This window comes from Drosophila suzukii, chromosome 2L (genome assembly GCF_043229965.1).
Source record: "Drosophila suzukii chromosome 2L, CBGP_Dsuzu_IsoJpt1.0, whole genome shotgun sequence".
Lineage (NCBI taxonomy): Eukaryota > Metazoa > Arthropoda > Insecta > Diptera > Drosophilidae > Drosophila > Drosophila suzukii.
Genome location: NC_092080.1, coordinates 24,898,360 through 24,913,640, shown reverse-complemented (window position 1 = coordinate 24,913,640; position 15,281 = coordinate 24,898,360). Strand labels below are relative to the sequence as shown.

The 15,281-nt window shown below is 41.7% G+C and overlaps 1 protein-coding gene across 11 annotated transcripts in view; it reads left to right on the top strand.

Annotated features, from left to right (window-relative positions):
- The window catches only part of LOC108019106 (serine-rich adhesin for platelets), a 38,286-nt gene that overhangs the window by 13,424 nt on the left and 9,581 nt on the right, over positions 1-15,281 (top strand). For 9 of the 11 annotated variants that reach the window (XM_065868192.2, XM_065868182.2, XM_065868191.2 and 6 more), the window contains exons 2-3: positions 5,403-5,866; positions 13,426-13,977. In XM_065868192.2, coding sequence (XP_065724264.2) covers positions 5,654-5,866; positions 13,426-13,977 — 765 coding nt within the window. In that variant the 5' untranslated portion in view covers positions 5,403-5,653. The remainder of the gene's footprint in view (positions 1-5,402; positions 5,867-13,425; positions 13,978-15,281) is intronic. The other 2 variants (XM_065868194.2, XM_065868184.2) reach the window with 1 other exon arrangement.

The following is a 15,281-nucleotide window of genomic DNA, read 5'->3' as shown; positions in this document are numbered from 1 at the left end:
AACAGGCAAAAAGTAATCCGCAAGCCGAGGAGTTTGTGGGCCACCCAGATGGATTGTAGGCGTCACTTGTAATTAACTTTGGGCCCTGCAGCGACCGTTTTTCCACTGAAAGCCCCATCCTCCTGTGCGGTAACCCCTTGCCGTTGTCGTTTTTCTTCGTTACGCTTCATTTAATATGCAGTTCCTGATTTTGATTCGCTTTTTCTTTTCCGTCTGTCTGCTCGCATTGCCAAACGGCTCATTTATTTTGTCACATTGAAGCCCGAAATGCATGTTGGAGCGAGAAAAAGAAGGGCGGCGGTAGGCTACATACATACATTTTGTAGCCTGATCGTTGAAGTCTGATAAACCCTGGATGTTGGCTTTATTTATTGGCCTGTTTCACTTTCGGGGCAAACCGCTGCGAGGGCGGTTAGTTGTAAATGTGGCCGACAATTGCAGGCGCCGCGGCATGCAACTCAATTTGTTGTCCCGCTGAATGGTATTTATGAGACGAATTATGCTTTAGTTCACCAGGACAGCACTGCGATATGTTATTGTTTAAATGCAAAGACTAATGTCTTAAGCAAGGACTGTTCAATGACTCATCAGGTATTTGAACGTGAGTCAAGAATAAATGAGTTCAGTATTTCAAAAGGGAATATTAAAATACCATCGCAAATCCATCTTTTAGTTTCTAAAAGAGTCTTGGAAATACATAACTGGCTGTCTGTCCTTAGATCTTTAATTTTGTTGATGACATTTAAAAAGTCCAAGTCAAAAGAAAATTGTCAACCTTTAATAACGTAATCTAAGACAGTCACACTATTTGCAAATTGATTGCTAAAGCAAACGTACCGCTTTATTTATGATCACTATTGATTTTCTGCGAACTTGCTAATTAATAAGTCCAATATTTTCCCCCAAGCCAAGACAAGTGCAAGTGTTAAGGCTAACGGTATCAGGATGATTTACATTCGAAAAATGTTTAATCTTAGAGAGTTATAAATATTGAAGACGGCCGAAGACTTTCGCAAAATTAGCTTTCAACTTTTCCGTTGGCAAAGAGATGTTACACAAGGTGGATACGAAATTGAACATTACGCATACGCGTCGTATGCATATTACGCATACGCACTGACTTATGTGTTGTGTTTGGGGTGCAGGTAGCGGAAAATTGATCGCACGGGCTGCTTGTGGGCGTCAGCCGGAAATCATAAAATTACAATTTTCATTGGACGGAACAAGTAGATATATCATTATACTTATATCTGTGATATGTCTGAACATTTGAGACACGGCAACAAAAACATCGTCCACAATTACCTGTTTCGTGGGTAGAGTGCGAATGGCTTAGAGGCTGGAACCTGTCTCTGCTTTTGGCACTCTGGCGGGCCCAAGCTACAATAGTGTAATTGTGTAATTCGAGTGAAATGCTCGAAGGAACCATTTAGTTGTACAATCATAAGTATCTGGTCTTTAAATTGTCAACTCGATTACAGCAGACCAGCTCATTTGCCTAATTAAATAAAAATGGGAAAGCACTCATACCTTCTACGGTTAAATCAAGCGCGGGTGCTGCTGATTGGCGAGCATCATTAGAATATTCCGCCGTCTATATAATTAGTCGATTTGCGCATTTGTCTATAACACCGCACACACACGGAAGTCAAACAAAGACACAAAGATTATTTTGCGTGTGACTAATAACGGCTGCTAAACGAAAGCCTGCCCCTATACAAGTTCAGCTTTAAATTTGCAAATCAGAAAAAATATATTAAATGTGAATTACTTTCCAGGCCGCATGGAAACCATTCAATCAGTCATAAAAAATAAAGCATTAAAAACCCAGCCCAGGTATTAACAGACGGAAGCTAGTCTCAATTGTGGTTTCTTTCATATGTAGATAAATATATTTATGGTTAGATATATCAATAGACACATAGAGGCGTTGCTTTTCAATTGTGGCGGCAATCAAAAAGTTTTTTATACTCTCATAATTGAATTGTAGCAACGCAAAAAAAGATTGCTTTTGTTGAAAAATGAAGCCAAGCATCAAGAGTAGATGGAGTCACACAAATCATGAGGTTATAGATCTCTGTTGAAAGGTAACGAGAGATAAGTAAGAAATAAATAATTATTAGAGGGTAAGAATGGGAGATATTAATGTTTGGCCAAATCAGAACAAGGAAAAAATGGAATTAAAACTTGAAACGATGAATAAAGAACGGGTCTGTTTATCACTATTATTTTTGTTAAAATTCTATAAAATGGTATGAAACATTCATTATATGATTAAAATGTGTACCCATTTCATGTGCATACCATCAACAGATATATCCTATAGCAGCTGTCTTTACAGTTTTACAAGGCTTCGTAAAAACAGAACTGACAATTTATTGTTGTGCCAACTCTCCTGTTCACACTTGCTGTCCAAGTCTTGTGGAGTGTGCTGCTTCTGTTTCGGTGTCGCACAAATCAAATTCAAATTAGAACACACGAAAACACGCGAATGCGAGCCAATTATGCAAATTTTCAGCTGTCCGTCAGTCTGTCCGATATTCTGCCTCTGAAACAACAAGAACGATTTGCATATCGGTCAATTGTTGCACGATATTCGTGGTCTGCGCACGCGTTGCAAATACACAAAAAAGTGTGAATTAAAATTCCAATATCTCGTTCAAATTATTTTAAGCAAATATATGTACTGGAACGCACGTTCAATGCCAATTGGGCACCCTCACACCTTTGCTGTCACCTTTTAGGCTTCAGTTTTAATGTTTATTAATAAACATGGACCTATTTTTTTTTTTTGACAGCCCACTCCATTTTAACTATTTTTAAATAAATGGCGAGTGGGTGGGTAAAAAGTGTAATGCAAAACCAAAAATGAGGGATTAACCTACATAGGGACACTTTACGCCGTGACGAAAACCAATTCAATCGAGTTTCTGGCGAATTACGCATCAAATTGATATTGAAATACTGGAACCCAATACAAAATCAACCGCAGAAACCTCAAGCAAAATGACTTTCGTTTTGGGCGAGTATTGTAACAAACATAACCGTTGTGAACGGCCACAGTTGTGGATATTTCCTACCTGCGGTCGGGTGACAGCCAAACTGTAAAAATATAATAGTAATAATTACACTGACCTTCATCGTCACTTCATTGTTGGTATTGTGTCTAAAGTCGCCAAGTGGACGTGAACAACTCAAGTTGAAAATTGTATTTCTGTGGTTATTTTTCCTTGTGGCAAGAGCACTACTACTAGATAACATAAAAAGTTCTAAAAAGTGTATTTAAAATGTAATCCAAATGCAATCTCCTTTGTGCCTAAGCTGAAAACTTTTTTTATTTGGACTAAAGTTTACCATTAGATTGACTTTTTAAGTATTTTCGAAATAGGTCCAAACCAAAGACCTAGGCAACGAACTTGATCACCTCATTACTTACTTTTCCCGCAGCTTTACGGCATCCAGTTGGTTTATATGCGCCATCAGCGAAATCTTTTGGCTAGTCGCCAAAATGTATAAGTCAGGCGATGGGATCGCATGAATAAATTGGCCATGCTTACGCCCTAGTGCCCGCAGCGCCCAGTTCCATGTCATTATATTTATGCCATCGCTTAATTACACTAAATTACGCCTAGTTAAATTTTAATTAACACAATCAACTAGCTCGCATACACTGGGATGCATAAGCACAAAGTCACCGAGGAAAACCGGCAAAACGTGTCCGAAATACGAATCCAATTTGTGAATGTGGAGTAAGTCTGCGTGCCGAAGAAATAAAATCGCAAAACCACAATTTCGAGCAACTTTTATTTCTAGCCAAAGTGCTAAAAGATTCAGCGACGCACTCGCAAAACCGAAACCAAAACCAAAACCAAAACGAGTGCAAGTTCAACGGGGAAAACGGGTTTCCACTGCCTGCTCTTTGGGCATATGAGGAAGTTAATGCCTGAGCAGCTCGGCTAACCAAAAGCGAAGCCATCGGCCAAGTGGAGCTGTGGAAAACTTAGTAACAGTTACTATTTAGCGGTCGGCCAAAGCCGCATAAAGTATTCAGAAAATTGCTTTTCTCTCTCCTTTGTGGGTGTTTTTGGCGGGGGAGGCGGGGTGTCCACCCAGTTGCATCCGCTGGTCTGCTTTCGACTCGGGTCTTCGGGCTGGATTGTGCTGAATTTGGGTTTTTATTCGTTTCATTTTCGCTTCATTTTGCCAAGCTGTGAGACACAAGTATTTCAGTGTTAATGCCGACCGGCACTTATCTGGACAGCCTTAATGGGCGGAACAGTGGGGCGACATACGCTATTTTAGGGCAAAATAGATGGTATATGGCATTTCTGGCTGACTTTAGCTTGAACTTTCTCAAAAACATCATGAAACAAAGTTATTGGAATATCTTTAGGCATTTATAGCTTCCTAAACAAAAGACTTAAGCAACGAACTTCATAGATTCGAAAACTCCCACTTTATAAACTATTTTATTCATAAGTAGAACTGGCTTTTAAATGTCACTCTGCTAAAAACTGTTATATGAATAGATAATGTCTAGAGAAGTATAGTCATTAATTCCAGCGTTGCATCACCAAAACTCCATTAAAACATAAAATCATTAGCTTAGCCTAATAACTCTTTGGCACCTTAACCTTAAATCGAAGACCAACCACTGTGCCCCAAAACAAATGAAGTTCTTGCATAACTTTGACAATTACAAATGATGTGTCTGACATATGACGACGAGCACCGAAAAAAGCCACGCATTGGAGATGCGGACTTTTCGCCCGACTACCTGAAATAATAACGAAGCCACAGATTAAATTAAATGAAACAAACAAACAAGTGGACACACATGTCCGCAAATTGTTGAGGGGTCTCTGAGGCGGAAATAGACTGTGACATCCGCTGACAGCGAGAGAGGAGAATCAAAGAATCCAAGCCTCTGCCGCTGGGGGCTATCAGTCTCTCTGGGTATAACTCAGCCTGTAGACCCGTCTCATATCCGCTGGCCGTTGTCCGCAAATTTAATTAGAAATCTGCGCGACGGCAGTTCAAAGCACTTTTGCTTCCGCCATACATCTGCCAAAAGACACTACACATATCTTGTTCATATATTCCCCATACGTATCTCCTCACACCTTGCAACATAATTAAGTAACGAAACTTCTATCCCCTCTGCTCTTGTCATTTCAGCAAGCTCACAGAAAGGTACACAGAGAAGTCTCAAATTAGACCGTGAAAGCCGCAAAGCAAATAACCAGCAAAGCGTGCAAAAGGAAAAGCCAACGAAATTATACTTTTTCAGGGGCTCTTGAGTGGTAGTCGGGCAGAGGGGCAGCCACGTGCACACAGTAGCAGGCCTAGAATAGCTAGAAAATTATTATTATGATAATAAATTAAAGTTGCCATTAATTTAGCCAAAACGGAACGCGAACGAGGCCTGGGAAGCGGCCGCAAAGACGTGGACGTGGACGCAGACGGTAGCGTAATAACAATAAATAATAATTTGAAATAGGCGAGCACCGGAGAGCAGAAGACGACCACAAAGAAGTGGCCAAGTGCAGCCTCCGTTCCAGAGGAGCAGCGAGAAAAGCGGAAAGGCAGCTCGAGCGCATCGAGCGTGCAAATTAAAAGCGCACCACAGTAGCCCCGGCCCCATCTTCTCGACATGGAAGTGGCCACAACAAACAATCACAGCCAGAGCCATCATCATCATCATAACCATCATCTGCAGCCTTCGGGTGGCTCGGGGGGCTCGCGGTCCCCCTTCCAGAGGGAGGTGCGTGAATGGCAACGCATCGATCCCAATACCGGGGCCCTCTTCAGCGGACGCTTGGAGGCAGGCCGCTGGATAAATGGACCGCTGAACAGCTACGGCAAGGTGAGTGGCTCTAGACTAAAGGTGGTTGCGTGATCCGCAGTTACCCACCAGTGGTTATGTTTCCGGGAATAGAGGGAATCTCCCAGAAACGCCCTATGTAGGCCGTCCTAAGATGGAAAACGGCGTCGGCCTAACCAAATTTAAACGTCAACACTAAAAAAAAATTATAGTTTTAAAACTACGTTCCATTATTAGCTTATTTTGTTTAATTTTTCGGGAGATATCTTGATTAAATAAAATTATTTTAAGCATTTTACAAATATTTTTGACCCACAAATTTTACATTACATCATTCAATTGATAAATGTAATTCTAAACTGAAAGTTTGTTTTACATTTTAATCAAGTTAAACTTTGAACTTTTGCCTTTATGTAAGCTGAAAATTCCGTATAGTTTCTACTTATTTCTGTGTAAAAGTATAGTATTTATCGTAAAATGACATTAGTTTTATTTCAACAATTTTCAAACGGAGTCATTAGTTTCTTCACAAACACCGGTAGCAGTTCATCCGCTCACGAGCTGAGCGCTCATCCCTGAAACATAGCCCCGACCGCAATGGGATTACTTTTGGCTCTGATTGATGGAACCCGTGGCTCCAGTCTGTGATGCTGGACGCCCTAGTCTATTTGGCTCCCCTCGGGTCTAGACCTAATTGCTGGGCTCTGTGTTTGTCCATCGTATTTTAAATGAAATTGAAAGGTCCAGACTCTCTAAATGGGAAGGCGTTCACTAATTTAGTAGAGTCTGTGGCAATTGCGGCTTGATTGCTAGTTTTGTTTTCCTTGCTTTTCGATTTTAATCAGTTAATAGTTTATTTAGTTGAGTACCCAAAGCCTGGCTCTTTGAGTCGGAGGGAAGGAACAGAAGTTTATCGATGAAAGTTTCTAATGTGATTCGAAAATTCAATCGAAATTTTGTTAAACCTTTATGGTAGCTATCTATACAGCAAAATCAAAACCATTTAAAGTATTAAAATGAAACTGAATTACATTTTATACTGTTGAAAATGAATACTGCTTTGATCAAATAATCAAATGTAGGAATTTTTACATTTTCTGCAGTCAATGCAAAGCCACTAAATGTTTTTCAAATTAAATTATCAAGGGACTTTCAAGAGCTCCAAAGCACTTGAAAAGTAAAAACTCAATTAAATTCAACACAAATTCTCCAGATGAAAAGCCAAACATCTGGCTTTTCTTAATTCGGCAAGAACGAAACGCTGACTACGCATTGCACGCTTAATCGCTTGAGAACCCGTCAGCTGTGCTTGTTACTGAATGCTGGTGAGTACTGAATACCGCAAGTCCATTCGGCCAGTTATGATCGTTTTGAGTGTCAGGCGGCTTTTCCCCGAGTGCCTATCAAACCGCAGACTTCGACGGAGATCCGTTGACCGTCTTTACTCAACCATAATTAACGGGTCACACGCACGGCTCTGATAAGTTGGATGCGAGCCCCAATTGCTGCTGAAAATAAAATTAAATGGAAATAAAAAGAAAGGAAACTAAAGAGCTTTAACGCAGTTGCACACGCTGTGCCACTTACGATTCGATTTCTCAGCGGAGAGACTTCAGCAATGGGCGAATATCTTCTGGGGTTTTTTGGCTCGGCCATTCCGTAATTAATTCGTGCTATTCTGCGTCAGGTTTCACTTGTCTTTGGGCTACGCTTCAGCACTGATTGCTCTAGAATTTGTCGGTTGACTATAAATGCCTTTGGCTGGATGGCACAGCAGCTCTTCGGGGCCTATCGTTAATTTTATGCTGCTTCATCCACTGGCAGCCATCATCATCTGGTCATCTAGTCACCTAGTCATCTGGCCACGGTGTGTTGTGTGTGTGGTCAAGTTGGAGTTCGCCTCAAATGCTGGCCAGAACCAACTCGAAATGGAATCTTGAATCTTAGTTCGTGGCTCGTTCGTGGTCGCGATCTGGTCCGGCCAAACTGAAATAGCACAACATACTTAACGAGATCTGGACTTAAAGATACTCTGGCCAACTGCGAGCCATTCGCTTGGGTCTGCCGGGAACGTCCATCAAATGCAATGACATCATTGCTTTGGTATTGCCGCACTCAAACTGAAGAGATTGATCCAAATAATTAAGTGATTTTTTGCCATTGAATACTGATCGGCATACGAAACGGTAGAATATCCTATTGCCCCGCCGATGAGATCATAGTGAAATATCTAATCAGTGTTGCCCTTAGGATTGGTCAGCCATCCAAGGAATTTGTCTTTAATATGTTTTGAGAGCACCAGGTAAAATGTGGGTGAAGTTTTATATTCGCATAGAGCACATTAGAAATTATCAATACGCTCCCTCTTTTCGCAATTAGCAACCCACTACGGTTCAGTTCAAAGTTGACATTTCAAATGCATTCTTCCTAGAGCTACATTCGAGATCACTTAATGGCCGCACAGTCACTCAATTTGGCAACTGTTACATTCACCCGATCAGTGTTGATATGCCCTTTTTCAGCCATACTTTTATTGCTGCAGGGTATTCGGCGGAGAAACACCGAAACCAAAAGAAAAATACCACTGAAAGTTGTTTCATTCCGCTGACTTTGTATCTTATCGCGATTGAACTTTGTTGCCACTGCGGCTGACGATGCTGAGAGCCTGGCTAAAAGATGAAAGGGTAATAGAGTGAGGGGGTGGGCCAGGGAAGCGATCAATACAATCAATTGGAAACGATCAGCCGAAAGAAGACACCAAGTCCTTGCCAGTGATGGGAGAAGGTTCCCTCTTTAGCTTTGAGTAAAACCGACTTGACTTTAGAAACCTGTAGATAAATAAATGAATATGCAAACGTTTAAAGTCAGTTATTCTCTTTTATCCCGAATTTTATTTATGTACAACATACTAAGGACTGACCTTAAAAATATGCCAAATTTTAATCTTTTCTAAAACCTCAGTTTTTAGGTATCAATCTTAAGAACAAAATTAAAAAAGGATTTGTGAAAACAATTAAACGTCTAGTCCCAGTATCTTTTTATATATTGTACGCAAAATGTACGTACGATTTACGATTTAGTCTTTAGATACATTATATATTTTTAATTCTTTATATTAAAGCCGAAAGCTATAGCTTTAACTATCCAGGTTTTCTTTATTCAAATGTATTTAATGTTACTTGCCATCGCTGGTCCCAGTCCGCATTAGTTTCGGTTTAAAGAGCTCGACTCGATTCCATTTGATGGCCGAGTCCGGGATTTATATCACCGACTTCCCGCAGTTCATCTGAAGCGCTTTTGCCGACAAAGACAAAGTCAAAGGCAGCGACTGCCGCCACAGATCTCAGGGAAATCAATTTGGCGATATCCATAATATGCAATATCAAATAGCCGGGTCCATAGCAGAGCAGATCTTTATGCAGACGCACCCAGACACCGTTAGGCAACAGATAGACAGATAGATCCCTGACAACTTCTTCATTAGCATTATGGATGGCGGTTTGCGGATTGTGAAGAGGGAAAGGCAAAGCAGAAATTTACATTTTGCAAGATTTTGTGCAGCATGCAAGCGCAGAGACTGAATTATTTGCCAGCATTGCAGTTGCATCGCAGTCGGGGTTTCTGTTTCTTTTCCTGGCCATGTTGCCACAATGTTGCCGCCTAACGGTACCGAACCGCGGGCAATGCCGCCGCCTTTGTGGGTCACTGGGTTGCCACAAGTCTAACCAGAAAAATACGAAGGAAAAACATAGATGCTGCCCGCGGAGAAGATGCAGCCGGTCGCTTGAGAGATTTACCCGTGGTCAGCAGCATTTCATTTGTCTTTTTCCCAAGTGCTCCCCAAGCCATTTGGCCGACGCACGTAAATTACTTGCAACTAATTGAGGATGTCAACTGACGTGTCTTGCCTCAATTAAGTGCTTCCTATGCCGCTAATGAACTCCACACCGAACCAAACCCAAAGTGAGATTGAGGCAGAGGTGGCTTCAATGACGCAAGCACCGGCTCTTTTATGATTTTCTAGCTGCACTCCGAAGCTCGAGCATATAGAGATATAAAGCCAACCAGATCGTGACAGAAATAATGCATATAAAAATGTATATTATTATAGCTTGAAAGCACAGATCGCAAGGCAATAAGTTCAGAAAGTGGCCCAAACCAGACTGGAGAACCCAACATCACGGTGGGGCGACATCGGATTGGTTATATTATTATATATTAAAAACAAATGCTTATTCCCGTTAAAATCTCAAATTTCCTTTGTCAGAATTAACTTTATTTAATCACTCAAAAGGGTCGGAACTTCAGGTTTGGATAAAAAAATTTGCAAAATAGGCAAGTTAGACATCTGATTTGGCATTTAATAGAGCCAAGAAAAAGCATCCCACTGTGCGGAGCTCTGCTGCAAAGTACCAAAGTCAGTGCCAGCTAAAAATAAAAGAGTCAACGCTTTGGCATGTGTATGCAGGCGATCTGAGCGAGCTGCCAGCGAGAAAAGCCAAAAGAGCCAGAAAAAACGACATGCATGCCACGAACATAGGGACAGATGGACCGAGGGTCGGACTGGATGCCGGATAGACGAGGACCGACATGGGGCATATGGCAGAGTCGGAGTCGGAGTCACCGAGTCACACACCACAAGTCGGAGTCGGGAGAGATAGACAGTCAATCTTATGGCCACAGACAGACGACCACGACCAGGCAGACGATTGCGACGACCGTGATGATGATGGTGCAGCATCATTAAATTCGTTTTAAGCGCAGGCAACAAAATATTTTGGCATATTCGTGTACAGGAAAAAATTCTATGATTTTCCTGGTCACTTTGATCTAAAAAGGAATCACTAAGACTGAGTTCTGGCCCTCATGGCAAGTTTATAACTTATATGGACATAAAGATGAAAAAATCACTCGTTATAACTTGAAAAGGATTATAACGTTTTTCACATAAAGGGGATCTTAAATGGTTTCATTATTTTACTGTTAATTAAATTACATCTTAAATTTGTTAGAAAAGACACCTACAACACTCTTAATATAAAATGAAATATTTTTAAAACTGTTCTTTGTTTTCGGGAAAATGTTAATGTATCCTTTTTTCTAAGTGTAAGCCGATAGCAAAGTCTTCCTCTACATCATCACGACTTTGGCTGGCACATAATATATGCGAGTGCTGGGCTCTGTGGAAGTCGTGGCAAGTCTCTGCATTTCATTGAACCTTCAACTTGACTTTGCGCTTCGGTTCGGTTCAGTTCGGTTTCGGATTCAGCGTTTTCAATTTTGTGGTTTCCTTTTTTCAGCCGGGTATATGTTTTTATCGTCATCAGCTGGCCGCGGAGGCAGTACAAGATCATGACACTGATCGCTGGCTAATTTTGGCCAGGTCTAAATAATTAATTTACAGTTGGCTTTCTTTCTTCGCCAGCTGTATGTTGCTGGGCCAGTTGCAGCGATTGAGCCACCCCCAGGCCATGCAGATTGGTGAAGCCAGCACTTAATTAGCCCGGCCAAGATCAAGACCAACCAAGCAGCCTGCACATGCCACCCTGAACTAAAACGGCGCAGCCAGCCGGAAAATCGGCGAACAGGCGAAAAGAGGTCATCGGTAGATGGACAGGCAGGCACACACATATTGCAGCGGGCACTGTACAGTAAATTGCCAGGCATTACGGAAAAGCGGACCCAGATCGCCGAGTCTCCTCTGACCATCGTGAGAAACTCCGGCAGAACGTGCATGGCCCGCGGGTGCCAACTCGGCTTATAATTTATGTCTGCCACGCTATTCTGCACTCTTTTTCTCCGTCACAGTCCCAAGGATGAGTGTGACTTTAGGGAGCCGCTGAAATTATTATGCATTGTCGGTTGCCCTCGGGTCAATGGGAAACTCGAAGAGACGGACGCCGAATCAAAATCAGCAACCGACCAAGCCAGACTGAAACCGAACCGAACTGAAGATAATAAGTGAAACCCCCTGATTGAGAACTTTGGAAGGGATAACCCTGAACTCAAGTACAGTGCATGGCAGAAATATGAGGCTACGGTGGTCTTTACATTATATCTCACACTAGTATTCTATAGAGAGTATTATACGTTGACATACGAAACAAAACCACAAATCAATGGAAATATGTTACATGAATATGTACGTACATCGTTTTTCTTAAACCCTTTAATATACAATTCTTTGTTCAGCAACCCGACCAAATTCCCATCTAATCAAGCTAATTACAACGGTAAAGCCATAGGCATTATCCGCGCCATTCGCCAAGTTATGAGTTACTGCACCGAAATACTAGACCCCAAGTGAGAACCAAGAACTTTGAGGTGACTCAACCCTCAACTCGAATACAATATGCATTTTGCTTTGTTTCGCCCAGCTTGGAGAACATTCAAATTTTTATATTCCATAAAAACAATGCTGCACTTTGACTCATAGTCAAATGTGCGGCTGCATTTTGGTCATTGACACGAATACTCGGCGAACTGGACACCGGCGGGTTAAAGTTTTCATTTGGAGCATATTAAGCATTCTAGCACTATAAATCATCAATGCAATCGATTGCCCCAATCGATCTTTTGGGCCGGTTCGAGTGTGGTTTTTATTTCATTTTATGTTTCCTTCCTTCGATGGTGTGTCATGGCACGATCCAATGAACGGATCTGCTAATTGTTAGAGTCTTGGCACGGTCAAAAAATAGGCGTAGATAGATAGATAGAAAATCTTTTTTAAAATAAAATTGCACAAACATTGCAGTACTATGCTTGAACGAGACATTATTTATTTTTCAATTTCTGAAACTTCTTTCTTGCTAAAATTGGTTTTTACGTTCTCAAGACACTGTTTTTCGAGTGCATGGCTACAAAAGGGTGCAGTTGCCGCTGCAATTGCAGTTGCTCTCAAGAGTCTTTTGATTTGTGGCTGGCGTTTGGTCACGTGTGTCGAGCGGGCGAACTAAGCACGCCCAGCTGTCGAGATAAGAGGCATCTACCCATTTTGGTGGGGGAGGGGCTTACACGTATAAGGGGAAAGGGTGGCTTGACGGTCAAGTGTTTCGTCTGGCAACTTTCATACGCCCCGTTGCCAACGGCCGAATGCCATGCGACATAGCAACTTTACGCCCCACATGGGACACACCCACATCCACACTGAAATTCAGACAATCACATTGGAATCGCATGTCAATGTTTTATTTATCTTAGTTTTTAACAGATTTGAATGTTATTATGAGAAAGGAATCGAGATAACAAGGCATTTGTTGACGTATTAATTATATCAGGCATACTTTAGAGTACTTGGATAAGAAGCTTAGGTTAGGCTGAAAATTAGACGATTTGAAGATGTGACCTGCAATTTTTGAATGTAAGTATGTATCTCAGATTGCTAATGCTAAGCCATACATATAAGCAATAAATAATGTAATATGGAGCTAGAAAGCCAGTTGAAAACACCAAGACCCACTTAAACTTTCAGTCGTACTAAAATCCTAATACTTAACACACACCGCCACTGTATTATCGTAGACCCCTAGCCCAACTCCTCGAATCTTCCACTCATTATCCTGCCACCACTGAACCCCACTCTCTCTCCGATCTCTCCCCAGATATCCGACTCCCAAAACATCTCACAGCCGAACGGCACACAACACACGCAGCGCAAACAGTTGGAGGTGCTGAAGGCCCGCACCGCCAACGGCGCCGTGCAGGTGATCCGCACCCAGACAGTACAAAAGAGCTCGTCCTCGTGGTCCTCCTCCGCATCCACCACAACCACATCCACCACCCACCTCCGCACGAGTAACAGCAATGGCCACGATCCCCCGATCCTCCCGATCAAGCCCACTCTCCTGTCCCCAACCGACCAGGGTGTTGACATTTGCGAACTTAGCGACGACTGCAGCCTCAGCGGCAGCGATGCTGGCATCGTTCGTACCGCATCCGCATCCGCGGTCACATCCTCATCCGCCACAGCCTCCGCCTCCGCCTCCACATCCGCATCCGCACTGAGCCGGGAGCTCATCGACGATCATGTTGATTTTGTTGTGATTAATGGCGGGGCGAGCGATCAAGAGGACGTTGCCGACGAGCATTTGCACAAGGGCGGCCACAATTTGTTACCCGATACGGCTCCGAGTCTGAAATTGAGCAATCTAATGGTAAGTCGCCTGGGCCAGGTTCAAATGCGGCAGTCCGCAGTCAGGGTCTCGCTTCTACTTGCTACACGGGAAAATATCTTGTGCTGCCCAACATAATATTTCCAAAAATATTCAGAAGAATTGTTTATTTAAAATCTGCAAAGAAATTGTTCAATCTAATATTATTCACATAGCAATCACATAACAAACTTTATCTTGACCTACAGTCGCATTATGGATCCAAGAGCTATAGAATCCGTTCAATCCATTTTAAAGATATTAAAATATTCAGAATAACAAAATTAGCAGGTAAATAAAAGGCAATACTGGCATTGCAAAATATTGCAGTTTGACCACAGTCATGTCTCCATTTTATTTACTCAGTGTAGTTTGCTTTGTTTAGTCAGCTCATTAGTATGATCCCATGTTTTCTTTCTTCCATCCCGTTTTTACATTCGCCTTATTTCGAGGAGTAGTTCTATGACCATGGCCATGGCAATGACCGAAAATGGCCAGCTGTTAACAGTCGTCGAATGTCTTGTTCGGAGGAAAATGTTTGGCTCTGAGCACCTGGTAAAATCAGGGAAACATTTAATGAACAGGGGCCTAAAAAGTACTAATAATAAGGATTAACATTGTTGTTACAATAGGAATTGGACTTAAAATTTATAAGAAATGGGGGAAAAAACTTTGTATGACGTAATGAGTGAGCTTATTGATTTATACATCACTCATAAACTATCTATGTTTATGAACTATACATAAATTTAGGGGATTTTATACTAAGATGAATTCGTGTTTGCCAGAAGAATTGGATTTAAATAAATGGAAGTGTCGTTCAAGAACACAGCTTCCCAAAAAAATAGAAAAATGTCAGATTTTCTGCAATTGGTCAGAAGCCGTATATCAAATTAAGTCTCTACAAACCGTCTGGTTCTACTGAATCTTTGACTCATCAATCGAATCGAAATCGAATGGATATAAAATATTTAATAAGAGACCTACTCACAGAGGCGGTGCTTAGCACTTCAGCTGGACATTTGGGTCATGACCACAAAGGAAATTTGTACGCCAACTCTCCCAAAACGCGATTCCCGATTGGGCCGAATGGTAAAAAGTGTCTAATTATTGGGCAGCAAAAAAGAGATGCGAAAGTGTCTTGAGACAAGATCAACGCCCACAGTCACCTAAAAATTATTCTCATCAATCTTGCTCCGAAAATTTCTCCGAGGCATTTCGTTTTGTTTCTTAAACTGCTAAGCTTGGAACAAAACAAAAACACTAAAAACACACTTTGTTGAGAAAACAGATTTACAATTTTTAAT